Source organism: Molothrus aeneus, chromosome 1 (genome assembly GCF_037042795.1).
Source record: "Molothrus aeneus isolate 106 chromosome 1, BPBGC_Maene_1.0, whole genome shotgun sequence".
In the NCBI taxonomy this organism is placed as follows: domain Eukaryota; kingdom Metazoa; phylum Chordata; class Aves; order Passeriformes; family Icteridae; genus Molothrus; species Molothrus aeneus.
The window spans coordinates 32034942-32062497 of NC_089646.1; the positions used below are offsets into that span (position 1 = coordinate 32034942).

General features: G+C 42.9%; 1 protein-coding gene across 1 annotated transcript in view; it reads right to left on the reverse strand.

The window, feature by feature from the left end:
• Nucleotides 1–13465: 13465 nt before the first annotated feature.
• The window catches only part of RAPGEF5 (Rap guanine nucleotide exchange factor 5), a 157195-nt gene continuing 143104 nt past the window's right edge, over nt 13466–27556 (reverse strand). The window contains exons 24-26 of the mRNA XM_066554452.1: nt 25255–25319; nt 20230–20284; nt 13466–17203 (exon numbers count right to left, since the gene is read on the reverse strand). Coding sequence (XP_066410549.1) covers nt 17085–17203; nt 20230–20284; nt 25255–25319 — 239 coding nt within the window. The 3' untranslated portion in view covers nt 13466–17084. The remainder of the gene's footprint in view (nt 17204–20229; nt 20285–25254; nt 25320–27556) is intronic.

Consider the following 27556-nt stretch of genomic DNA (forward strand, 5'->3'; position numbering starts at 1 on the left):
CTCAACCAAGGCCACCACCACACCAAAACAAAATGAACAGAAGATGCCAAACAGACGTGGGACCTGCTGCCCAGGACCCTGCCTGTCCTTAGGGCTGGCTGGGCATCCACAACCCAGTGTGGGAGACCTGTAACTGTGGATGCAACAGCCTGGTCAGAAAGCAAGAAAACAGGCTTCCTTTTCTCACAGTGGACTTGTGAGACTTTTTAGGGAGTTGTAGAAAAACTACGGTACTTGTTTGTATAAACAACCTGCAGGTGGTGTTTTCCTACTCTGTTTTTCTATTCTTCTCAAGGACTGTTTGTGAGAAAGATGTTTTTGTTAGTTAGCCAATCAAGTAGAATGTGTCAAATCTGTCTATAAAATAGAGGATTTTTCATATTAAACGCTCTTCTCCTGCAAACCAGCCTTCAAGTGAATTTGTGTCATTTCTGGCTCAAGGGTGACAAGTAACCTTGGAGGAGGGGATGGGCCAACAGGGTGTGGGCTGTTGGGAAGAGACTTGAGTTTCAAAAACTAAATTTCAGCAGTGAAAGCATGAAATCCAAAAGGCACTGAAATACAAATGTGTCACTGATGCCAACAGAGACTTGATCAACAAACACCCAACTCACCTACACAAATTTATATGGGTTGGTACTTAAAGCTAACAACATATAAAATTTCAGGTAGCAGCCACAGCAGTAACTTGCTCCTATACTCCTGACACTGCATCTGATACATTAACCTGAAAAATACCATTCAAACAATGCTTTCTTCTCAATTTTCTTTCAACTGAATTCTTATCATACCAGGTACACTCAAGAAGGTCCAGGTCACTGAAACAGAGGTAAAACCCAACTAATGCTGCTTGATGTGCAAGGGGACACCTGTTTACCTGGGGGCACACCAGTGCAAAGCCTTCAGAATTCCAATACATATGAATAAAATCATGAAGTAATCTACATTTTAATTGTGCAGTCTGTCACTTGCAGGAGTATTAGCTGAAAAATAAATACAAAAATGATCTGAACTAGCACTGCTGTAGTCAGTCAAGTTACACAGGGAAAAAAAATTCCTGAGGATATATTATATGGAGCAGAGCCCAGGTTCTTAGTTTTGCTCTCTTAAAAATAAGGAAGACTTACTGACTTGCAAGAAGTTTTAGGGGCTCTAATCTAAATCTTTTGACAAGTTTCACATAGAAGAAATGGTGTTACCAGAGCAGAGCTGTCCCTGACACTCTGATGCCTGTGTGCTGGAAGAGCTGCATGGTACAGGTTGTGTTCACTGAGTTGTACAGGCCATATTCCCATTGTATCCTGTGCTGTATCCTGATGTGTGTTCACCCTGTAACATCCTGTGGATAGCTGTTCCAACATTGAAACCTTGGGTTAACCTCATGATATCTGATAATTATTGCACCAAATGTGAAGGAATTTGGATGACTTTCCACTCTTAAACAGAGTTTAAACAGAGCTCCATGCCATTTTCAGTAACCCAGCAAAATGGTAGATAAAGACTTTGCATGATGCCTCTAGAGAAAGTAGAAGCACAGAGAAATATTTCTGGATGTATGTGGCAACTGAAGGGCTGACCTCTGCTGAAGACCCTGATCTGAGATTTAGGGGGCAGAAATTCAGTTCCCAGCTCTGTCACACCCTGCAAGAGTGATTTTCAGCTAAAATCAGAGCCAGCAAAAGTCCCAGATGCTTTAAAGTTAGAGCTTGCTTCCAAAGTCAGTGCTGGCTGTCAGCTGCAGACACTGGGGAGGGATCTCCCCAGCAGTGTGGGTGCTGACCACACATGCTGACAGCAGGCTGAGGGTCAGGCTCCTGCCCTCTGTGCTCCACATTCAGGCTCCCTGCCGGAGAGCAAGTGCCACTGCCCCCCACGGCCCCCACAGCAGCTGTGCCCCTGTTAGAGAGCAAATAAACCTGCTCCAGCAGTGCCAGTGCTCCTCACCAGCACCTGCAGCATGAGAATGCCATGGCTGGAGACATGAAACAGGAGGTTTGTGTTGTTTTTCCTCCTCACCAGAAAGGAGATCAAAACCATATCTTACACCTCTTCACATCCTGCCTGGCCTGAATGGGATGCTCTTCTACTTCCTTTGATGTCAGAGGGAAAGACATGAGATTTGACTTTGTGGTCCAAGTCCTTGGGCATCACCTGGGGCTGGGGAGTCCTGGAAGTCTGACCTGGTATCCACAGGACCTAGTACAAAGCCACTGAACAAATATGGACAGAGCTTGGAGCACAGGAACCAATTTCCAGGCTCCCCTTACTGCTTCCCAACACACAGCCAAGAGCCTTTAGCAGGATGCAGAGTCTGGCTCCCTCTTGTGCTCTCTCCTTTTAACAAATTCATTTAAGAAATACAATGCAGTGGAATATTTTTAATATGTGGTTTAGATGTACTAATAACCTTGGGCTGGACCCTCATTCATGCTGGCATGATCTTGAAGCCTCATTCAGGTCAGGAATTCAATGTCTCACTCATTTGGGCAAGTATGCTTTTGGACAGGAAAAAAACCCTAAACAAACTTGGAATAGGATTGCCAAAATGGTTTTCACAGCTTGAGACATGACAGCCTGGGATGCATGTGCACAGCCTGGTAGGGAAAGGACTTCTCTTAGAAATGTCTGTTTCAGCCCTCTGCCAGGTATAGGTTAGGAATTTCCAAGGGAAGAAGCACAAGCAGTAAGACATGACATTTCTAGAGTTTTACAGAAGGTGTCATTGTTGTGCTGTTCCATTTAACAAATTTCTCTCCAGTGTCCAGGATGCTGCAAGTCACTGCAGAACATTAATCTTTCTCATTTTCTTTCAGCTACAGACAATCCCATATTAAGCTCAAGGTTAAATATTTCCTGAAAGAGAATTTAACTATACATATAGGCAAATATCACAGGCTAGTCCTCCACTTCATTTCCTTTCAAGAAGGATTAATCAAGTATGTGTGTGTGCAATCTCACAGAATCTAACCTTAAATCACTGGTAATAAAGGAAAATCCCTGTTTTAACCAAGTGTCAATCAAAAGCAGGTTGGAGAGGGTGTGACAGTGGTTATAGAATGTTACCTGCACTCTTTTGCCATGTCCAACATTCCTGTGCTTGGTAATGTTTGACACAACACGGGAATACAGAGGCTCCCAGGACCAAAGGTGGTGCCAGCCATCAGGAACCTGCTGGTTGCACCTATTCAGCAGTGTCACACAGGGTGTCACAAATACCCCAAGGATTGTGCCTTTCTGAAGGCTGCCTGACATCTTATTGACAGAATTAAAGCAGAGGAAGTCAGTGATGGATAAAAATAAAGAAAGCCTAAAATAGCTTCTGCTGTGGGTGCTAGGGAGTGACCCAGGATGCCAAATGCTCATGTCTTACTGTGATGTTACACACTTGGAGCTTAACCACCACAACCCACATCATCCTTGCTACTAGTACTGCTGTGGCTGTGTCTGGCACTTTTGCTTCAATTGTCCTGCTATGATGATGCCATTTTCCCAAATCAAATTCTGCCATAGACAGTTACCTCACCCACAAAGGATTTTTCTCTCCACACAGGCTTTCAGCAAAACAAATGTGAAGCCATGCCACAGAAGCAAGAGCAGAGCAAGGTCAAGACCACCTTTACTGGAGAGAAATGGGTCACTCAAGACTCTGCTACTGAGTGAAGTAAAAGAAAAATCTCTTCCAGTTCCCTGCCAGAACTAAAATTAGTCTTTCTTTGTCTGCAGCCAGATTTTTGAAATAGTGAATACTGATCCACGTGGTTTTCAAATGCAGGATTTACCTGACATCTCCCACAAATTGGACATAAGTGCCAAAAACTTATGACAGCATATCTTTATAATACTGTAAGGCTCTCTCCCATATGAAAGGGGCTGAACAGGTATCATCAATGCTTGGAACAGGTATCATCAATGCTCAGAACAAGTATCATCAATGCTTGGAACAGATATCAATGCTCAGAACAGGTATCATCAATGCTCAGAACAGGTATCATCAATGCTCAGAACAGGTATCATCAATGCTCAGAACAGGTATCATCAATGCTCAGAACAGGTATCATCAATGCTCAGAACAGGTATCATCAATGCTTGGAACAGGTATCATCAATGCTTGGAACAGATATCATCAATGTTTGGAACAGGTATCATCAATGCTTGGAACAGGTATCATCAATGCTTGGAACAGGTATCATCAATGCTTGGAACTGCTCTTGCCCAGGTAAGAGCAGTTAAAATATATTGCCAGCTCCCAGCTAAGTGGGACTTAAACATAAGTAGTCCTCTCTCAAGCAAAGGAGCCCCTAGATGGCATTGTGAGACTCCTCTTCCACTCACCAACACTGAGCTGAGGTGAGATTTCCTGCCTTTTTGTTCCTTTTTTATTAAAAAATAAAATAAAATCCCCTAACCCCCCCAAAACAAAAACACCCAACCAAACAGAACAAAATAACAAACAACAACAAACAAATTAAAAACCCTAAAACAACCACTACAGAAGCTTCAGTTTATATTACATAAACTCACTGGCATGTTATATATTTGAAATCAAGACAGGAAACTTGATCTTTGCTCCACCTAGAAACACCTCTTTGTGTATTAAAAGACAAGCCAATATGTCTTTGTTATAAAGTACACTTGTACTATTATCAGCTTTGTGCAACTGCAGTTCTGCCTCAGGTTGGTGCCATTATGGCATATTCAAATTGTCTTGCTTGGCCAAACAACATTTAGGACCACCACAGCTCCTTTTTACTAAAGCACTTTGCTTACACTCCTTAAGTGAGCTTTAGAAAAGATGCTGTAAGGTAGTCAAACATTAGTCTTTCTACCATAAAATATTTAGGATGAAATAGGACAGATATTCAGCTTATGTTGCCCTGAACTGCTCTCTTCTCCATATTGTGGCTGGGGATTTAAAAAACAGGGGAAAAGAAAGCAAAAATTACTTCTGCTTCCCATTAAATATATTTTAAAAATACTGATGTTTTACTGGTAGTGATCAGTTAGGAATGGGGTAGCAGGAACATTTGGATATTATTGTCACGTATAGAGCTCACAAATGGTCACTCTCCTGCCTGAGAAACTTCACCCTCTTTGCAGGGTATACAAAAGGCAGGAATGGGGAAAAAAGCTGGAGGAAAGGACTATGATGTGAACCAAAAGAACATCTGAAGACTTGCCCAGAGTGGTAAAAGCAGGAGCTAGATTATGGCCCTGGATCAGTGCCTTGCTAGCCCCTCCAGACACTAAATCTCCAGGGCTGAAAAGCAAGGTTCACCAATGGTGCCTTGCTCAAATGTGCCCACACATTGATTCCTATGACCAGCAAAATTTCCACTGGGCAAAAACTGACAGGAATCAGGGAAGAGTTGGCTTCTTGCTGCCCACAGAGCACCACAGGGATGAAGAGCAGTATTGCAGTCTCCTGTTTTACCTCCCCTCATCTCCTCCAGCTGTATTTTGAGTTTCCTCACAGACATATATTTATTTCTGAGCATTTCCTGACTCTTCCAGATTTGGTCAAATATGTCTCAAGTACCTAGAAATCTATAAGGGATAAGAAAGGGCAAAAAAAAAAGAGAAAAAAATCTGTCATTTTTCTTTAGAGACTAGGTTAAAACCAGTTTTTCCCCCTCAATTGTATCACTTGTAAGTTCTTTCTCTCACAAGTACTCTCTATAACTCCAGAAGTGACTGCTGGTATAAAAGGAGAACACAGCTCAAAAGCAAAATTTAGTGGCATAGTTCCCTAATCTGTCAATCAACTGATGGTGCAGCCCTGTGCACAAGACAATTTTCTAGGTCAAGTTACCTGGTTTTTGGCCATAGTATGCATTTATTGGCATTCAGCCTGAGATTCTACAAACTAGGAATAAAAAATAGCCCCCCTTCTTTCAATTAAGTGATTAATAGAAAAAACTAAACCAAATAAGCTAAATGCCACTAGAGCCCAAACTATTAAGAGCTGGTTGGTATTTTGGCAAAATAAGAGACCCAGGGAATAAACCATTGTCAATGGCAAGCCATTGAGGAAGATGCAAAGGGTCAGACTGGAAATGTGCCTATCTGTGGCCAGTGAGGAGGCCCTACAGTGGGAACAGCTCCCAGGAAGAGGAGGGTCTGTGTCTACTGAAGCAGGTTGCTCCAAGGAGTCTAAGAAAGGTGCAGCACCTTTCTTCAGCTTCCAAAATGCCTCCTCCATGCTTGCAGTTGTGGACTGCATCCTCTGTCTCCATGCAAGTCACCTTCCCTACCCACAAAACCACCTCATTTCCCCAGAGCAGGCTCATCCAGCCAGTCAGCCAGCACAGGGGGCACACAAGGCAGCAGAGGAGAAGCAGCTGCAGAAAGTTCACCATCTGGGATGGGCACCCTGCTAAAGAAGAGGGAGATTTTCCAAGTCACAAACAAAGTTTCCTCAAAACAAAGTAGTAAATGCCTCAAAGTCCATAGACTAGAGAGCCTGTGTAAGCAACACCATGGCTGCTCCACCAAGCAGAAACTCTGCAGTTCTCTGGAGACAGAGAGGCTGTGGGCAGCCATCCAGGAGGAGCCTGTGCCCTGCCACCCTTCAGCTTCCAGTTGTCTCCATCAGGCCCCTGCCTCTTTTGCCTTCCCTAGCTCTTTTACAGCGTACAGCTGGTTTAGGGAGCAGCTGCAGGGGAAGCACCAATGGTTTGGAAGTGCCCAAGGATGGGTGAGGCTCGATCTGGACGGTGCTCTAGTGCCATTTGACCTTGGCCATGGCTCTCTGCCTCTCTGAAGTTTCTTCTCCTTAAAACAGCAACTCCTCTCTGTCTCCTGGTGCCTTAAACTGGTGAGCATTTTCTGTTTGCCTTCAAAGCCCTCTGAGTGGCACTAAATGAATAAGTCCTATTGACAGTACTGCTTGCTGCTGTCCAGGAGCACTCTTCTTCCCCAGTCCACAAAAGAGCAAATGTCAGCAGTCCTGTTATGGACCCCAGGCTGTCACTGTGACCATAGCTGCAGTATCACAGCAAGTCTGGGGAAGCCCCCAGTGAGCTGCACTCACTGGCTGCACCAATGGTAGGGTAAAGCACAAATACTCATGCTGTGCATGTAGCTGAAATATGAAGTTTACTATGCAGAGGAGGCTTGCCTGGTATATGACAACAAAATGGCCCTGTCTTATCTGTTTGCAGCTTCCCTGTGGCACCAAGTGGCAGCTGCAGCTGGCTGCCTGCAGCTGTGCTCCTTGGGGGTACCACTGAGACAGAGAACAGAGCCACACTCCACCACCAGCCTGCCAGGAGCACTTGTACAACAGCTCCTCCCAAAAAAACAACCCACTCCTTGGGCTCACAAAACCCATCCTTTGGCTAAAAAGTGAATTCAGCCTCACGCCATTAGCCCAGCAGGATTTGCTTGCCTTTGTCAAACACACTCAGACAACTTTGCAGTTGTCTGACCCAGACCAAATGCTCTTGTGATAGATGAGTAATGCGATGATTGACTCTCACAATTAACAGACAAATATCATGTATATAGGTTTAGATAAGTTTTATAGATTTATAGTTATGTTTTACCCCCTCAAGTGGTTATCAAGGGACAGCTGGAGTTGGGACATCTGGGAGGGCCAGCTTGTCACTATGGTGACATCTGACCTCCAAAAAGGATTTGAGGAAGAGATCTCCACCACTGGACAGTGAAGAAGGGCTTGATGGACAGAATTTTGGGAGGAGTTAAAGGGTTAAAAAGGGAAAACCTCCTTTGTGAGGGAGCTGAGCACGTGGCAGGGAAAATCTTTTGCTCCCCGCGCCTGTAACCTGGTTTTTTTTATTCAGTTTTCTGTTGTATTTTTGATAAGGTTTAATAAACCTTCCTAAACTATGAAAAGTGAGTAACTATTTCTCACACTCTCACTACAGCCAACAGTTTTGGATGAGATGCTGACTCCAGGGACTACTGACAGATGAGAAGGCAGCAGTCTTTACTGCCATTAGCATCTCTCCTAAGTGAATGTGCACTCTCATCATAAAGCCTGAAAGTTAAACCCAGGGTAGAATATGCACAAAAAAAGCTGAACAGCTAATCCCATCAGTCCCCTTAAACGGGAATCTGAATCAACAAATCTAATAAAATGGGGTCAGTGGACCAGGGAGATGACAGAGGAGCTTCTCACTGCTGCATTATGTCCTGCAGTCCCTCAAGGTCACATCAGCAGTTTTGATGCAATAAACTGACTCTCTGGGCACAGGATTTCACCACTAGATGTCAATGGTATTCTGAGTTTTTGAAAGGGAAGATACTGTTCAAAGCAGGTTAACCACAGGAAAAGTTTGTTCTGGCTGACACCAGCCAACCACAATTCAACCAAACTCTTTGCTTGGTCAGGATGCTGATGTACTCCTTTCAGAGATGCCCCCAGTAAGAACCCTGTCTGCCTTAACATGTGGCTCCAGTAGTTTCTTGTCTGGTTATTTGTGGGAAATTATACCAACCTTCACTGTACTACTATCTCTCAATGTCCTCTGAAAACCTTAACATTTAGCTGAAGTCTTTCCTTGTTTGCATGCGTACAAAGCTGGACCAGGTTCTCTGGAGTCACATAAATTGCTCTGAGCAATCAATCAAGTTTGCAAAATGCACAGAATTGAATTTGATTGATTAAACTACTTTATACTCTTCAGCAGAAACTCCAATTTAAAAGCAAAGTGAATTACATCACTTAAAATTAGGTAAACCTCATCAACTAAGCAGCAAACAGGGGTCTAAATGAATTTCAGACATGTGTGAGTTTTCTTCAGATTTGCATGTTATTTTCCCTTAACAGTACTCCTCTGTTCTACCTCTGCTGTGCTGGACTTGTTCAGTTCCTTCTACACCCTGTCTTATGCCCCTCTTCTAGTTCCTACCAGCACATCATCACTTATTTGGACTTAAAAGTGACCTCCAACCAACAACGTGCCCTGATGCTGGAGCATGTAGCTGTAGCCTTGAGCCAAATTCAATGCTGCAGCTGGTGACAAAAATTTTCATCACTGTGAGTGTGACAGGGCACCCAACACCCAGCAGCTCTGCCTGGTCCTCTTCTGGCACTGCACCATGATGAGAGGGATTTGGACTGTATGAAGCCCAGCATCAGTAGCAGGTAAAGCAGTTCAGGGTTATTTGCTACTTTAAAGTATTTCAGATTGGATTGAGAGGCCATATTCTGTTTTGTAGTGTAGCCAGAGACTCAGTCTGACAGCAGACATTGGGATAACCTGGCTTTTTAAAACCCAGTGGAAATCAATAGAAGTTCAACTTGATTTCACACAGTCTTTCTGAATGAGAGGGAGACAGACTTACGACAGCATTTTTTTCGGCTGTTTTGATTAAAGTTTTACCAAGCTGCTTGACATAACTTGAAGACTTCAAACTTTTGAGGGCTTTATGGCCTAAGAATTGTCACCTGGAGCTGCTGATCTGGCTTTCTCAGCAGACACTGGAGTGTGCCACAGTCACCCCCACCAACAGCCACACTTGATGGGGGCAAGCCCAGTGACCTCAGTAACAGCTTCATTGCTCATGAAGCAACAAAACCTCTGACTAGCATTCCAGAAAGCTCTCACAAACATTTGTCAAGAGCCTCCATAACTTACCAAGGAGGTGCTTGATCTGGGGCTTGATGCTCACCTTCCTTTTTCATTTCTAGGTCTGGAACATCCCTGTTTACATTTGCTAGTAAATTCCCTTCCAGCAATCCCCAGCTCTTTGCTTTCAAGCCATCTGTCACGGCTGGCAGTACCTCTCTCAAGGGACACTTCACCACTTAGGTTAAACAGACAAGTTCTGCCAGTGCCATTTTTCCCTGCTAAGTAGCACTCTCATCTTACTCATTTCCTACAGAGGTAACCTCAAACTCAGCTGGGACAGTGGCAAGACTTTTTCTTTCCTTTTTTTTTCTTTATAACCTTATCTGGGGCACCAGCAGTCCATCTTTCTTTGCTGCAGACAGGAAAGGACTTGAATTGGTGTTAGCAACAGCAGGAGAACAGAACAAAATGCTGCAAGTTTTAGAAGCCCTGACAACTTTCTGCAAGAAAATGTATTTGAAAGACCAAGAAATTTATAGCCCATCTCCCTACACAAACCATTTTTTAAGACCTATCTACTCAAGGCAGGCTGCCCACCCAGTTACTGTCCTTCAGTGTGGTTTAGCTCCTCTGATTCTGCTTAAAGGCATCTTCATGTCTTGCTCATGCACTTCTATAAACTTATACAGCTGAATCACATTCTCAGGGTAAAGTTTGGTTTTCCAATCAAATTTTATTCTTAACTATGTTGATTCACTATTTCTTAGCACCCCCAGGTCTACTCTGACTCCTCACCACAGAGATGAAAGGTGAAACCTTTGGCATAGGAACTACTGGTACTAGGACTAGGATGGCAAAGAGCACTAAAGGCCGTCCACAAAAGTCCTTTTATAAGGAACCAGCTCTGCTTACAAGCAAACCCAGCACTATCCACCTCTCCCTGCAAAGTAACAACTTCACCAGCAAAAATCCCAGAACAATCAATCAGACCCTTGAAAGAATAAAAAAGGAAGAGCTTCCTTCTCATCTGCTGCATTTGGGTGACCTCCCAAATGGCTCTTCTCTTTCCTAACCCTAAAATGAGTTTTTCCCTTGGCTTTGGCTGCCTGGTTTCTCTAGGATGGTTGTGTTTTTCTTAGTGAGGAGGATTGCCTTTACCCTGAGATTTCCCCTGGGGAAATGGAACCTGGAAAAGGTCGGCAGCACTGTTCAGGGTAAGGGAAGTTTTCCAAGGCTTTCTGGATCATGCTGATAGGAAAGGTAATGTCTTTACAAACAATTCGATGGGTGAAGGTGTGGGTGTTAACGTCTTTGAAAAGGGTCTTAATGTCTCTACTAACTTTGGGCAGCAGGTTTGTTGCAGAGCCCAGACATCTTGGTTCCTGAAACAATCAAGGGTCTGCACAAGGCTGAGTTTCTGAGCTTAGGGGTAAAACAGTAGATTCAAGGGAGGATACATGGCAGGCGGTTCGGGAAGGCTGTACCTTCCTGGTACCTCAGCCAGTGCAGAAAGGAACAGGGCAACGTGCGGTCAGGAGTTTGGGATAAAAGGAGGCTGTGCCCTCCAAAATCTCGAGAGAGAAAACCCCGCGGGTGTGTACCTCACTGGACTCTCTCTCTTTATTCAAATAAAGTTGCAGGACTCCTCTGTCTCCTTTTTGGACATAAATCTCTGGCGTTTGTGGATTTTCCTGCCAATGCCACTTTCCCTCCCTGGCATAAGAAACAGGTTAAAATGCCATGCATAAGTCCAGACAGTTCCCTAAATGCATGGATTTGCATCTCTGCAAGTAAGTGGTAGTGCAAACATACTGGGGAGACCACCAGCTGCAACTGCTTACCACTGCAATGGGCAGTGAAAATTAAAATTATGCAGACTGTAGCACTGTCATACTTCTAAAGGCTCTGTGGCAGATGCTGCTCAGGGGTGTTAACAGGGGTCTTATGAAATCACAGAATATTCTGAGTTAGAAGGGACCCAGAAGGATGATCAAAGTGGTGATAGGTGAATGGCCCCTACTGGGCTCAAACCCACAGCCTGAGCATGGTTAGCACCATGCTCTAACCAAATGAGCCTGAGCATGGTTAGCACCATGCTGTAACCAACTGAGTCAATCTCAGGGCATCAACACACCTTCCTCCAGACAAGGGCAATGCAGGAGAACACATCTCTTTCAACCACTGTTTGTTTGGCCCATCTTTGCAGGCCTCCTCAGTCCTCCAGACTTGAACGACGCTGCTCAATTCTTTGAACTCTGATACAACCACAAGTACTTCACAGTATTACTGTACCATGAGTGTAAGGTGCCATCCCACAAGTCTCCAGTATGAAATGGTGGGCATTGTAGGGGTGGAAGACTTACCTTCTTTGGGTTTTGCTGTTACATCTCAGTTGCCATCCCATAGCAGCAGACAGCAGGACTCCGGGGCAGAGGCTCTGGGTGACATGAAAGTCTGCTGGGACGTGAAATGCTGCAAATATTTGGGGGGAGTTTGGTTTTGGGAGCATTTTTTTTCCTCCTGAGAAGAGGAAATCATCCCTACCTGGGGCAGAGCAACAGTCCCCATGCAGGTCAGTGCTGTTCTGCATGAAGGGCTGTGCTGGCCCCCAGCAAATTGCCCCCACCTGCTGCCTCTGGGCCCACACAGCTCCTGTAGGAATGGCTCTTCACAGGCCCCTCTGATTACTTCAGTTAAAATTCACAGAGTCCCTTAACCACCTCAAATTGCAGGCCTTCACCTTTTTGCTGGAGAGGGATAGAAGAGCCCTTTAGCAAGATGGTCTCAAGAGACATATCTGCAGCCCAGCAGCCTCTTCTCGTGGCTCCTCTAGCCCAACTGGAGCTGCAAGGCAGCTGTCCTCAGCTCCACACCTGCCATTTGCAAATCATCTAACAGATATCATCTCTCTTCTTGTCTCCCAGCAAGGGCAGTGGAGGGAAGGAGAGCCCTTCCTGCAAAGTGTGGCTTAATTACTGCAACAGGTCTGGAGCTTCTCTCCCAGTCTTCTGGGCTACACCACAGGGAGCAGTGATATCCAATGAAGGGACAGTGATAAACCACTGAGACCATAAATTCTTCAGATTGTGCAATTGGATCTGGAAAAGTATGTCTGTCTGTAATGTATCTTTAAACATCATTATGGAGGAGTGTCAACAACTCAGGCTTATTTTAAATATTAAGGTTAGAATTCACTCTCTCTGTATATTAACAGTAGCACAAACACTTTCAAGGTCAGGCTTAAGACTACTTAAGGTGCAGACACTCAGAGTCTTAAGTACTAAGTATTAATTAATGAAGTACTGCCTATTTGTAAAGCACTCTGAACAGCCATCATGTTGTAAGTACCAAGTGTTATTTCTGTCTGAAATATCCAGGTTTGGCTTGCTGGTTCCCGGGGTTTGCAAGTGGAAAGGAAGGAAGGACAGGGCAAGCCTCAGCTGCTTTACAGTGCACTTGCAGCCCATGCTGAGCTCTGCCCTCCTGCTGCAGACCAGCCCAGAGGAAGGAGAGGAAACAGCAGCATCAGGGATGACTGATGACAGGGGAAAGCATTTGCTGTCCTCAGTAAGAGGATCAAGTGCCAATAAGCAGACTCCAGAGGATATGAAGATAGATTTACTCCTCCCCTCTCCCACAGGGACTTCTCATGGTGGCTCGAGGCCCCTCTTTGGCTGAGCTGTGATGACAGGGCACAGCTGAGGCTCCATTAACACCATTCCTGCTTTTGAAACATTGGTACCAGCAAGTCCCACTGACCAGAGACAGATGAGCAGCTCTGAAAGGGGTCAGGCTCCTGAGCCCCTGTGTGAGCCTGCATCCATCTCACAAATGCAGTGAGGCTCTGTGGAACTGGAGGACTGGAGGTAAAATATTACACATTGGAACAATAAGTATGTTTGGTAGGCATAAAGGCACAGAGCTCAGACTTCATTTAGGTAGTTTTTATATTTTGAAAAGCAATATTAAAAAACACTGGAAAATGCAAGATAAACATAACAGTTGCTTCTACAAGTTTTAACCTTGTATTGCTTGGCCATTTTGACATATAAATTATTGCTTACTAGCGCTCATAAATACACGACACAATAATATGTACAGAGGCAAACAAGCATGAAATATGCAAAGGAAAACATTGGCAACATTGATTCTGGTAAATCAGATTATTTCATACATACCAGGTCTCATGATGGTGGATAACTACTAGCTGTAGTCCCTGAGAAGTTAGGTAAATACCTTGATTTGGGGGTTTCTGTTTTATTACTTTTAATGCAAGCTGACACCGTTATGGCACTCAAGAGGGAACAGGCAGGTGTTCTTACCTCATTGACTTCATCCCAGTCTTTAACAGTGTATAAGATGACAATAAATAGGCTATGCAAATAAATATTACTCTGCTAAAATGTTTAGTATTTACATCTTTCTTTGTAATTTTTACAGCAACACAGGTCTTATTTCTGATAACACCCTTTCTTTTGCCACTGCTATGCAAATGAAATTTATTGCTATTTAAGATGATGTTGGAATCAAAAAGCTGTGTTAACAAAACATCTAAATTTGTTGCCACAAAATCCCATGTCAAAGAGGGTACAAAGTGACACAGCTCTTTCCTTTGTTCTATCTAATTACTCCTCTTAGGTATTAAAAAAAAAGAGTATGCAGAGTATTTAACCCCAGATGTGATTGTGATAAATGGAACTTACAAGATTTATAGATTTTATACCACATAACCTAATTGCACTACTGAAGGATGTAAAAAAATCACACAATATCACCAGTGCTGGACCCTGGGAGAGGTGTATGGTGTCGCCCTTCCCTAATACAGGGTTTACTTCTAGTTCTCCTCCTAACTTCCACATCTTCAAACTGCTTGCCAGTCTGCAGCAAAGCTCTGCAATACTTCACCAGTGGAATGAAGACATAGAAGGGCCTTTTTTTAATGAGACATATTAGCTATAGGTTTGGGCTATTTACTTTTCCTTTATAGTAACAGTTCTAAGGCCCAATTCTCAACACTTAATTGATGCAGCCATGTTGGATACTCACACCTGAAACTTAAATCTGAGTTATACAGGCCACTACAAAAGTAGTTTGCAAAGTTGTGACAAGTTGTCTTATTAGTCACAGCAGAGATAACAAGGTTAATGCTGGCTGTGTGCTTTCAGACTGATTTTATGCCAGCTGCAAGTGGTAGACAACACCTGATTTAGTGTGAAATTACAGATGTGCAGAAAGCCAACACCTCAGCTGGCTCAAAGCCTATTGGGATGAGTTAACCCATCCTTTACTTCATTTGGAGTTGGCAGAGTGAGGAGCATTCCAGGTAGGTCTATCAGGCTTTCCAATCAAACCCTCAGCACAGAGTCATCTTTCTTCTTTTTCGTTTTTTTTTTCTTTCCTTCTTTCATTTTCTTGTCTTTTATTCTTCTTCAACTCAGCTGCTGCTTCATCCACAGTAGCTACCAAAACTATCACAGAGCCAAATGCAGTGAACTGAGAAACAGCCCCACCTTCTCACCCTGAATACCTCTGAATGCTCCCTCTCCCACAGATTTCCAGAACAACTTTGTGGACTAGAGTGTTACACCATACAAGCTGAAGCATGCAGGCTGGTCTACATACAGGTTCCTAAAAATAATGCCACAGTAAAAAAAAAATTCACAAGAGGGAGCTCAAAACCCAGGAAAGAATCCAGGTAATGCAGCTATGTTGGGAATTCTAAGTGCTGTAGCACTAGGAAGAACTGCAGAAACACAAGCAGCAAATTGTATCTGGTTTTTGTTCTTACACTGCAGAAAGGAGCCCACCACAGCTAGTATCTTCATTTGAACAGTTTTGGTCTGTTTGCACAAAAAAGTTATTTACAATATGTGCAGTCACATCTACAGAAGAACATAGGAAATTTTTACTCCATGGCCAGCAAGAGTTTATTTTTTTTTCTTTTTACTGGGTAAAAAGAAATTTCTTTTTTCTTAAAAAAAAATCATATAGTATTTGATAATAACAAAGTACAAGCAAATACATTTCTGAAACATCTGTTTCCTTTACAATAGATCTATACAATATTTCACAGATGGGAAAACTGAATGCATTCTACAGATTCCCCCACAGACTACTTGTTAAAGCTGCTTTTTTTTTTTAAATCCCTTTAAACCAGAGACAACACAATTATGAAGAGCATGCTACTTCAGTATTCCCACATTTTAGTAAAGGAGCATTTTCTTGGAAGTCTTCCTCATGTGGAAAACATACAACAGAGATGGGCAAGCAATGCAATGTATCCTCCCTGCTCTGTAAAGAGACCTTCACTGTGAGTGAGTCAGTGCACAAAGACATGCCAAGGAACACCCTCTGCACATTCCTGTGGCATTCACTGGATCATCTCAGGGCAACTCCTTAGCACTGGAAACCAGGTGATCATGGTGCTTGAGATGTAGGTCAGCTGTAGACATTACTTTAGAAATGCTGCCTCAGCACAGGCCCAGATGCAGTACTTTTAACTACATGAGAATTGTCATGGGGAGGGCTGTGAAAGGGACAAAAGCAATAAAGGCACTCTGATGCTGAGAGCCTGGTGTGTCTGCAGGTAATTACACTGGTACCCTGTAAGGGGCACCTTTCTGCTCTTTAAAAACTAGAAGCATGTGCAAGTTAGGTGAAATTTTACTTCCTGAAATGGTATTTCTGATGGGGCGAATTAGAAATGTAGATGGATCTAGGCATTTGCCTGTGATAGATAGAAAAAAAGCTGTAATCCAAGCAGAAAACAAAGTTCCTGCTATAATAATTTATAACACATTAACTGCAGGAGCCAGTGCTAAATCTGAGATAACTGAAAAGGAAGAAAATAATATGTTTTCAGTATACAAACAATTGTGTCCATAAATTGCAACAGAAGTGGATTGGCTCCTACAGTGTGTTTTATAAAGCATATTCCTAAAGGAGCCATAACAGAGTGAACTGTTTACTGCTGACCTCCACATCACAACGCACTCTTGAGTTTCATCTGGTTGCACTGCCTTGTTATATTCCTGTCCTAGGTTGCTCACACATCTCAAATACTATGCTCCAGTGGACTCATGGGAGCTGCACAGATTGCACATTATTTTTGGCAACAATACTTTGGCAGCCTTGAATTAGTGAGGTACATACTGTGGTGAACTGGGAATCAACCCCCTTGCGGCATGTTGCTTGCTGAAATGTTTTGCTGCTGTGACACGATGATTCCTTTCTTTCTAATACTGGCAGAATCTGCATTGAAAGCTACACAGGACCAAACAATATTTTCACAGAAACCAAGCTCCTGAGCTCAAAGGGCACTGCTCTGCTGCCTCAGGTCCCGGGGAGCAGCAGGAACGGCACCAAGCTTGCCCTGCAATTCTGCGAGCAGCTCCTTTGCTGGCTCTTGCCTGATTTTCCTGCGCACGTTGTGTGAGCTACTGATAAAACTCAGTAAACCGTTCTCATATAGGGAAGCAACATGCTTGGCATAAACATTCACTTAATTCAAAGTGCTGCAGTTACAAGGTTACATGAAGCTGTGCACGCTCACGCTCGCGGCTCTATCCTGTGAGAGAGCTCAAACAGAGCTTGCTGGTTGTCGATGACATGCAGGTGGTGGACGTATGGCTTCAGCTCGTGATGCTCTTTCGAAGGAACTTCATTGCCTGCAAGACAGGAGAAAGGGGATGGATCAGAAAGCTGTGCCTTGCCTGCTGCTTCTGTGTCCTCTGTCACAAGTCACTGCTGTGCCACTTGCCAGGTGCTAGACAGCCACAGGAAAGACAGCCAGTAACCCAAAGGACTTGCTGCTCAAGTGCAATGAATGAGGTAACAGCTAGATAGAGAGCAGGGGAGAAGAAAAAAAAATATAGGCAATTCTGGGCAGCCAGCATGCATAAAGGAGGGGGACATGAGGACAGCAAGAAGCTGACTCTTCCCAAAAGGAAGATTTAATTCTGCTGGCAGTACAGGCAGTCCACCCCCTGTAAGGGTGGTTCAAGGTTTCCTCTGTGCTGCTCTGGCAGCACAATGGGACCTTGAGCAGGGGTGGGCAACCCAACCTGCAACTTTTTAATAATTTTAACACAGTCCACAAGACAGCAGGCCCTGGATGATTTTCTTGAGAGCCAGTGAAAGGTGACAACGCAGCAGATGGATATGAAACCTCTTCAAAGTTGCTCTGACAGACCCCTGTGTTTTGATCTGTTAGGCTTTTGATTTCTGATCTAGTAACAGGGACAAAAGTCATGCTGCCATTTCATGGGAGTTTATGCAGCAAGAGGAATTAGCTGTGTAACAGACAATCTGAAAGGTGGCCTGAATAGCAGTTGTTCTCTGGTACAAGCTTTATGCTCAAAATGGGCATGTGGGACCTCCCTGCCTGTGAAACCATCCAGCATGGCTGGTACCAGCAGAGACAAATAAAATAAAGCCAAGCCCAAGATCCTTCAAGACAGGCAGAGAAAGCAACATTGCTAACTTCTGGCAGGTGAGCAAAGTTGGAAAGCTCCATTCATGTCCATGTCCTCAATATTACCATAAACTGAAAAAAAAACCTTTCAAAACTCCTTGAACCAATCAGCTTAACTCATACACTTCTTCCCTCTCCTTTGTTTCATTATCACCCTTTTCTCCACACTCTCTAGCTATATGAGCAATTTTCCAGGAATCACCAATCCCTTGTTTCTGAAGACCTCTCTGTGGTGCTGTGTGGGTCACAGGGGATGTGAATGCAGCCCGTTCTGTGTGTGGCTGCTGGTGGGGCTCCTGGGCAGCTGCTCTAAAGAGCTCTTGCAGAGCAGCCATCTCACTTGAGCAGTGTTGGAGAGAACAGGATAATGTGATAAATTTCTGTCAGGATACAGAGCTGACCTTTCTGTTCTGAGGGAACAGGATCCCAGCAGCTGTGCTGAACATAGTGAAAAACATTTGTATTTCTCATTAACACCTCAAATAACAAAAGCTTGAATTATGTTGTTTTCTCAGGCTGTTCTTCCTCACTTTGGAAATGCTATTATTTGTTTTCAAGATTTAGGATATAAATGTTTGCTTTAGACAGGCATTTCAGTTTTACTTGGAACCTAACCAGTTTCTAATCCAGAAACACTTTGACCTGCAAGCTTAATATACATGATACAGTTCATAAACAATAATAATATTCCTTGCTTAGTTTTGTTTGAATTTCTTCCTACAGTGAGATGCCTGCTGCTCTTAGGCCAATCTGGGAGTTGATGCAGTAGAAAGATTCACATTCCTGAGAGCAAAATAAGCCCACTAGAAAAAGAAACTGTCCATAAAGTCTCAATAAATATTCAGTGAATTCATTTCATGCCTAAACGAATTTTAGGGAAAAAAAGTGCCTACAGGGATGTCTGTATAAGCTGCTTTTTAAATGCCAGCTTCACAATAAATCAAGTCTGCACTAAAATAAAATAACAATTGCCTACTTCAAACTACCAGATTATATGATAAATCTCAGGTATTAACCTTGGATTTATGCTGCAAGACTTACAAAATCACTTGGAAAAATAAAAAAGGCAAAAACGAAATGAAAGATGTGCAGGAAAAAGAGCAAAAAACCCCTCACATCACTGAAAGGAAACAATGTTACTTTTCATAAAGCCAAATAGGAGACATTTTCATTTAAAGAGGCATGGTTTGGATTAATCAATATTTCCTGTAGCACAGTTCTGGACTTCTCTTTGAAAAAGAGGTTTTAGTGGCCTCAATAAACGACATGTTTAGTGGGTTTGGCTTAAAAACTAACTGCTTCCTAAAGGAGTTCTTCTGTCCCCTTCCTGTATTCAACATCTCTGCAGAGAATAAGAATGCTGAGAAGGAGAAGAGCAAGGTTTCTCCTCTGTAAGCAGCAGAACAAAGAGAGCTGAAGTTTTCTGGCATGGTCCCTCAGGGTTGGATTCTCTAGTGGCTAATAAGGCAGAAACAACAACAAAAAAATTTTTTTTAAAAAAGCAACAAAAAAAGTCTCTGTGCAGCTGAGGCACTCGCAATCCTTGCCTCCAGCATTGATCCTCCAGTGTCTAAAGCAGGCACAGCTATATTTGCAGCTTCCCCTAGAAGAGGAAACAACCCCCTCATTTCTTCCTACTCAGCCACTTTCACAAAACCCACTGGATCCTCATACCTTCAAGACTTGTACAGTTTTGTGAAATGTCCTTAAGAAGCCCAGGCAAACAAACAATTGCTCTTGGTGAAGAGCTGAGTGAGAAGCTGTGGGGATGAGTTCCATCCTTTAGCTGCTGGAAGCCAAGGCAGCTGTGAATTCCTTCCCAAAACACTCAGACTGGCAGGAGACTGAACTAACTCCTTGATAGCTGGGAAAGGCAGAAACAGCAGCCTACACCAGGGGCCTCCATTACTGCATGCAGCTGGCACAGATCTTACACAGGGTTTTGAAGAGATGGCAATTTTTGCAGGAAAGTAATTTACTAAAATTTGGAAGCTGTTCCTAGAAACATTTTGTAAACTAAAGCAAAAACTGTGGTTTTTGCTGTGTTGATCTTCCAAAAATGATGCCTTCTCTTGCCCATTGGTTAAATAGGTTTTGACCACATTCTGTAGTAAACCTGAGCAACTGGAAAGAAAACGGGGAAAAAACACCAAACCAAAAACTCAACAAACCCTCAAGGATGTACAAAGGCAAAATAAATAGGAAATTTTGTCTACTCACCAAATTGGTTATTTCTGCAATGTCTCAATGACCGAACAGTATCTGCAATCATGTGCTGCAAAGACAAAATAATAAACATGAGTGCAAAGACCTGGGACAGATTCCATTATCAGAAAAGCCTGAAAAATCTCCTTGCCCTACACTGAACAGCAAAAAGCAACTGTGGTAAGGTAGAAAATGAAGACAGCAGGAGAATCTTTGTTCTTTATCTTAGTGATACTATTTGATGAAACAGGGTTAGTCAGATGTCTAATTGATATAACACAGATTAAATGAGAACAACTCCCTAGGAACCTATGGAAAGTGGTAATGAAAAATAAACAAGCAATTGCTCATTTTTCTTACAGCAACTTTTATTAAACCGAAAACCTACAGAAAGGAAGGCCTGTGGACTGGGTGAGTGCTTTGGTGTTCAAACACAGCTTTAGTGCATTATCTAAGATACTGTGTAGTCTGCAGCCTCTCCTTCTGTCTCCACATTTGTATAATTGGACTGTAAGCCTCTTTGTGGCACAGATTGCATCCCTTAGTGTACACTTGTGTAATACCACCACACTCAGGCACCACTCTCAGCCAGGCTGTTGTCTCAGCCTAACCAGCACAAAATAAAAGAGCCCACAACCCAAATGCTGCAGAGCAAACACCCTGACACCTCCACAGGTATGTACCAAGTGAAACTGTCCTGTAGGTATGCTATTTTAACAAAAGAGGTGCTTACAGGGATATTGGATGTTCACTTACATTAGGCGGAGGAAACAAAAGGGTTAAATTCGGTTTCTCATTCAGGCTCAAGTCATCAATTTATACAAAAATTCACTACAAATTTTATTCACTTATTCACTACAAATCAGTAGAGGGAGCTTATTTTCACAAGATACTACCCATAAAGTTCTTAAGCGATTACTTTTAAAAAATTTTACTATTTCTGAGGCAATTCCTCACCAAATCTAGTAAGTAATGGAAGCAAATTGCAGTTAGCAGGAATGATCTGAAAGCTCATGCAAACAGCTGATACTCATTTTACATGTCCCTCAAAAATTATTAGAGGTGGAGAGGATTAACTGTCTTGAGCAGAGTATGTTTAAGACCAGAATGATGCAGAAAAGCTCATCTCTCAACATCCTGGGAGTGGCTTACAAGGCTCCTCCACAGAAAAGCTTATCATGAGAGCACATTTAATGGAAACTTCATATTTCTTTCATCAGTAAATCAAAATAATTTTTCTTGTTACCCGCTGTGCTTCATTTGCCATGAAATTACACAATCTCTTGTGCTGATGTCCTTGCACTGATTATAATGAAGTTCTAATGAGATGATCTAGATTTCACGATCAATAATGTGAGTACTGGCAGTACTGAAACTTCCACCAGTGCTGCTGCTGTGATGTTTCCCAGCCAACACTCTCTGCATTTGGATTTTACAAGTCAGAAAAACCCACACATCACACATACTGTAACTCTTTGCTGTCTCTCCTTTGTAGTCAGTCACTGTGAGGGCTCATCCCAGGACTGGCTTCTGTAGGTGATGCTCTGGTGAGGGAAGAACCTCTTTGTGCAACATTTAAAGCAGAATTGCAAATCCTCTGGCTTTAGTATCCTAATTATGAATTTCTCTCTGGTTTCAATTCTCTGGGACCCAAAAGTAATGCAGAAGCATTACAGCCAATGTATCTGCAAAGCAAATGTTATCTCCTGTCTGCTTAAACGGGTGCTTGAATACTTGTTAGTGTGATAAGTGACACATATTGCTGGTGGCTTTTCAGCCCACCCGGGATCATTAGCACTTTTTTCACCGAGGACAGCAGAGCCTCAGGCTTGGGGTTGCACAGATATTTGGGGGGGTGGGTTAAGAACACACAGCTGCAGTACACAGTCCTTACAGCTGAAGACTCTAGGTAAGCAGGTGTTATCAAAAATGGTAATGGCCATTGACCTGTAATAGAGTTTGCTCAAGTGTGGCTAAGACATGTCATTGCTCAGACATAGCTGAAGGCTGGAGAGAAAAACCTGAAGAAGCCACATTTTAGTGAAACAGCTAAGAAAATACCATGGAAATTCCTTGAGATGTGACCATGTAAGGCTATATTTTCATTTATACCTTCAGATTTGGTTGAAGAAGTAGGTATAATACTAAATATCGATCTAACACTCTAATAGACTAGATTTTACACAAAATGCAGTTAAATAAACCACTGCAACCCCTTCACCTTTGCTAAAGCTAGGTAACATTCCTAAAACAACAGATCACTTCTTTTCGTCTCTTTGCAAATTTCCTTCTTTACATTTTGAATTAACTTTGTATCCACTGCTATAATTTCATGTCAAATCAAATCCAGTCATGGTAGGATTGCTGAGTTCTAAGAATATAAGAGAAGCAGGGATTTTAGGGAGAAGGATCTTTAATAAAAGAAATTAATACAGTTGGAAAAAATAATGGTTCAGACTGACAAGTCCTCCTTCAGGTGAGATGTTTAATGTAGAAATGAAATATTTCAAAATAGTGATCCAAATGGAGACACAAGAAACCATCTTTGCTTTGAAATTCATAAGTGGAAATTCTAGTAATTTATGACAGTAAGTTCCTTCCCCAAAGCAGTAATCTGCTATGGTAGAATAATTCTTTTCTTCTTTTTCTGCAACAGTAAATTTGCAGGTGAGGTTCAGTGGCTTGATCCAAATCGAGCAGGAATCAATGTCAATCCTAATTTTTCTCAGCTAAGGCCAGAAAGTGCTCAGCACTTCAGTGTTCAGTACAGAACACCGAGGAGGACATTGTTCTTCAGGACAAAGCCCTTATAATTAGAAAAGAAACATGGACTGATGAATAGGTGATCACGTGTAATGCATCCCGTGAGTTCGTGGCCACTGACTAAATCCAACTGAGCCAGGGTAATACCAGTGTGCAGCCTGAGTTTCCACTACACTGATGTTTAAATCTCTCCTAAGCCCCCACTTCCTAAGCTTGCACTATTGCCTGCATTCATATGTACAGGGCTGCATGAGACAGCATGTTTCTGAGAGCGTGATCTGAATGATAATTTGGAGGAAGTGTCAATCAGAACAACTCTCACCCCACAACCATCACCTCAGCCTCTCCCCCCTTGCCATTTAGAATGCCCATTATCCATTTGAATGGAAAAGGTGAGATCCTGGCTCACTGAAGTCAATTAGCAAAGCTCCCACTGCCTCTGGAAACACAATGGAGACAGAAAGGAAAGGGATTCTTACCCAGGAAGCCCAGCATGCATTAAACATATACACGATTACACAACAAACAAACAAACACAGCCTGCTAAGACTGGACAAGAATTAGATTCTGCATATTCACTAAATAAATATATGGGCCAGTGGAGGGATTTTAATAACAATTATGGTGCATCAAGGGCTAGTTTAATTTACATGTTAATTGGATGTACTTCCAAGAGGCAATGAAGAAGAACATGCTAATGAGTTTTATGAAAACACCTAAAGGTCAAACAGTTAATGGACTTGGAACAAGAAAACCTTTCATTAAATGCAAATTAGTATTCTTGTAAACTCTGCAACAAGAAAAGGTACAGAAATCAAACAGAAAACATGAAAAAAAGGAGCTCAGGTTCAAAAGTCAGAGCCTACATCTGCTTGCAAGTTGAAAGACAACCTATATTATGATAGAATGTGAAAATAAGTTCAACATCTGGTTCACTAATAACTCCATGCTTGTGCCTTCATTCCCAAACAAGTGTAAACACATGGAGAAAATAGTTGGGCACAATTCACCAACCAGAGCCATCTGCAATAAGAGTTCCATGGCATACCTGGACAATTGCAAAGAACATTTTGGTTTCTTGGTCAAATACTATAGGCCAAGAAAAAAAAAAATCCAAGCTTCTCTACTCCACCACTGTTCAGATATATAGACTTTGGCTTTTAGTGCCATAGAATCATAGAATAAGCTGAGCTGGAAGGAATCCACAAGGATCATCGAGTCCAGTTCCTGGCTCCGCACAGCACCATGCCCATGAATCACACCATGTGCCTGAGAGCATTGTCCAAACTCTTCTTGAACTCTGTCAGGCTGGTGCCATGACCACCTCCATGTGGGAGCCTGGGAGCCTGTTCCAGTGCCCAAACAATCTCTGGGTGAAGAACCTTTTCCTGATATCCAACCTAAACCTCCCCTGACACAACTTCAGGCCATTCCTTGAGTCCTGTCACTGGTCACCACAGAGAAGGGATCAGTGCCTGCCCCTCCTCTTCCCCTCAGGAGGAAGCTCTAGACTGCGCTGAGCTCTTCTCTAGGTTGAACAGACCAAGTTCATGAAAATGTTACCAAAGAAAAACCCCCAAAGTGAACAAAACCAACCAACCACAAAGCAACAACAAAAACCAAACCACCAAAAACCAACACAAATTAGGCAACTCAAATCTCTCTCAGTAATACCATGCCAGAGTAGATACCATATGATGCCTAGAGTGAATGTGGCCAAAAATACATCATCAAGTGCCCTTATGCATAAAAGCTACAATAGTGATATTTACAGTCAGTTTAATTCGTATTTCAGGCATTATTTTCTTCTTCATTAAACATAGATCAAAAACTTTAACTTTCATTTAAGATCCCTAAAATTACAATATCACTTGCAGGTGATAAACTAGAGAAACCTGGGGGGAAAAACAAAAAGGAAACATAGTTCAGAGAAAGCTGAAGCAGGAGAACTTAACTCATACGAAGCAGGTGATGCAAAGGAATTGATCTCGCTGAGTATAAATGAAGAGCAGACTCTGTAGCAGTGATGATGGCCATTATTGGTTCAGCCATTTTACACAGAAGTAGAGGAGAAAGGAAGGAGAAGAGAGAGGAGCAGAGGAAAAGGGAAGGGGATAGAGACTTGGCTGTTTCATCCTGCTTGCTCTTTTCTATACCCCTGATTATTTCCTCCTGGTTCAGCCAGTAGAAAACCTTACAGGCTTACAAGATAAGGAAAGCAAAGGGAAGAAGAGAACATGAATGTTTTGAAAAACAGGAAGGATAAAATTAGCTTACCAGCTTTTCAAAATTAACAAGGTTATCCAGAAACGTTTTATTTCCTTCATGGATGAATGTTACATCTGGAAAAAAGAAAGAAGATAATTACTATTCACAACCTCTTTTTTAATGCAAATAAATAAAATTACTAAACAGCAACAGAAAAAGAAAAAAAAAGGAAAGTATCCCATTAAGGATTTACACAATATCTTGTAAGAGTGAAACAAAAGCCGGGCCTAATGATGATATGCAGAGATTATTAGATAACAACAATATTTACACATTGTTAACAGAAGAGTATTTTTAAGTGGGGGCAAGGAATTCTTATTAAATCTGATCTGTGCTACCTCTGGGATGCATAATATACAGAAGATGGCTGGAAGCAGGGGAGGGCACCCAGAGGGATGGCCCTGCATGGCCCAGGCTGGGACAGGTCTGTCCCTGAGCCCAGAGCTCCACAGGGGCAGAGCCACCAGGTGCTGGAGATGGCTCTGGCACCCCTTCATCTCCCTCTGTGGGACAATGACTGTGAAGTCCTCACTCAAGTCCCCAGCAGTGGACAGCCAGAGAGGTTAAACACAAGACACCTAAGTACAAAGTACAAAGCTTTGAAATAAGCATCATGCCTAGGGAAAAACACTTTTGTGTAGTGTTGTTGGAGGGAATTTGCAAAGGCAAGAAAAAGGTCAGAGGAAAAGGAAAAGGTCTATATTTGGCTCCAGGAAGACAACTGAACACAGTGTAATGAACTGGAGGGAGGGAATATCAAGCAAAATAAATGTTGCCAAGTTAGGATACAATTAAAACAGTAGCTCAAGGCCATTTTCTCTGTTTTTCTAATGCATATTAGGTCAGAAGTGAGACCTATCTTGGACATAAAGTACCAAGAACATGAATAGATTCCCTGTGGGAGTGGAGGCTCTGACTTCAATAGTACACCCTCCAGGTTACTGACATCACTGGCAGGAGCACCACCGCCCTGACCAGCTCTCCTGAGTGTGAGGGTACCCAGGAGATCCATGAGCAGAAGATGCTGGAGGAATGAGATGGCACCTCAATAGCATTACTCCTTAACAGTCCCAGCTGTGGATGCCAGCGGGAGAACAGCACACAGTGAATGGGACAAGAGTCCCTCCCAGCAGAGGTGTCAGCCTCCAGCCCAGCAGTCAAACTGTGCCCCTCAGCATTTCTCCTGTCCTCACCTCTAGGACACCCTCTGATACCCACATGGACCCAGGGTTTTGGGGGATTTCAGGAGAGGAAACCTGCAGAGAAGCTTTGTCACTCACCGCCCCCCATCCAGTTCTACCTTCACCCTCTCTCAAAACAGCCAAGTTGATTTATTTCCTTGGGTTTCAAAGGCTCACTCTGTGCCTGAGGGGCATTTTGTAATTGCTTGGAATTGAAATGCTAAACAGCTTCAAATGCTGCTGGAAACCCGGGGCTGGCTGGGACTCTCCTGGGGGGTGATGGAGAGGCCCTGTACCCCTAGGGTGGCTGGGCTGGGACAGACAGGATGCCAGCCTGGACATGCAGAAAGCACAGCACATGCTGCCAAAACCTCCAGCACCTCCCCTACCCCCGGGCTGCATCCTAAAAAGCAGAGGGAAAGGAGGGAGCACGACCCTCTGCACCTCCTCTGTTGGGCTGCTTGGGGCACCCAGGGAGAGGGACACAGAAAGGACACGGGCAGTGCTTGTGTCTGTATCAGTGCAGTTAAACACTGTCCATCACTTCTAATGAAAAACCTATACTGGAAGCAGAAATTTTCACACAGCTTTTTAAGTCATTGACAGGAATGTGTGTATCTCTGAGGGCAGAAGGAACAGAAATTTGCTTTGCAGCCAGCAACTAAGAGTCTAGATAAATTCAGTGGAGCAGAAAATTGCATCTGAACTAGGTTATAAGGGTATATGACAGTATTTTATTACACATTTGAAAAATCTGCCTGATTTTCAAAAGCTGTGTCTGTGTGCTGTGAGAGCTCTGCATTTAAATTTAATTAACTTTTAAAAGGACACTCTGAAGTTATTTTTCATAATTTAAGATTTTTTCCTTCTTTTAATTGAAACTACTTTTGTTCCTATTTTGATGAAACACACCAATTTGCTGAGTTATTAATGATTTCTGTGTTACCCATTCCTATTTTACTGGTCTTGGAAATGACCTTAATACAAATATGCTTGATATGGAATAAATTCCATTGCACTGTGCAACACTTTGGGAATTAGCAACCTTGGCAGCATCTCCTTATGGACCATTGTATTGAAGGACATTACTGCATTAATTTCAAAGTCTTCTTGCTATCTCCAATTCAAGT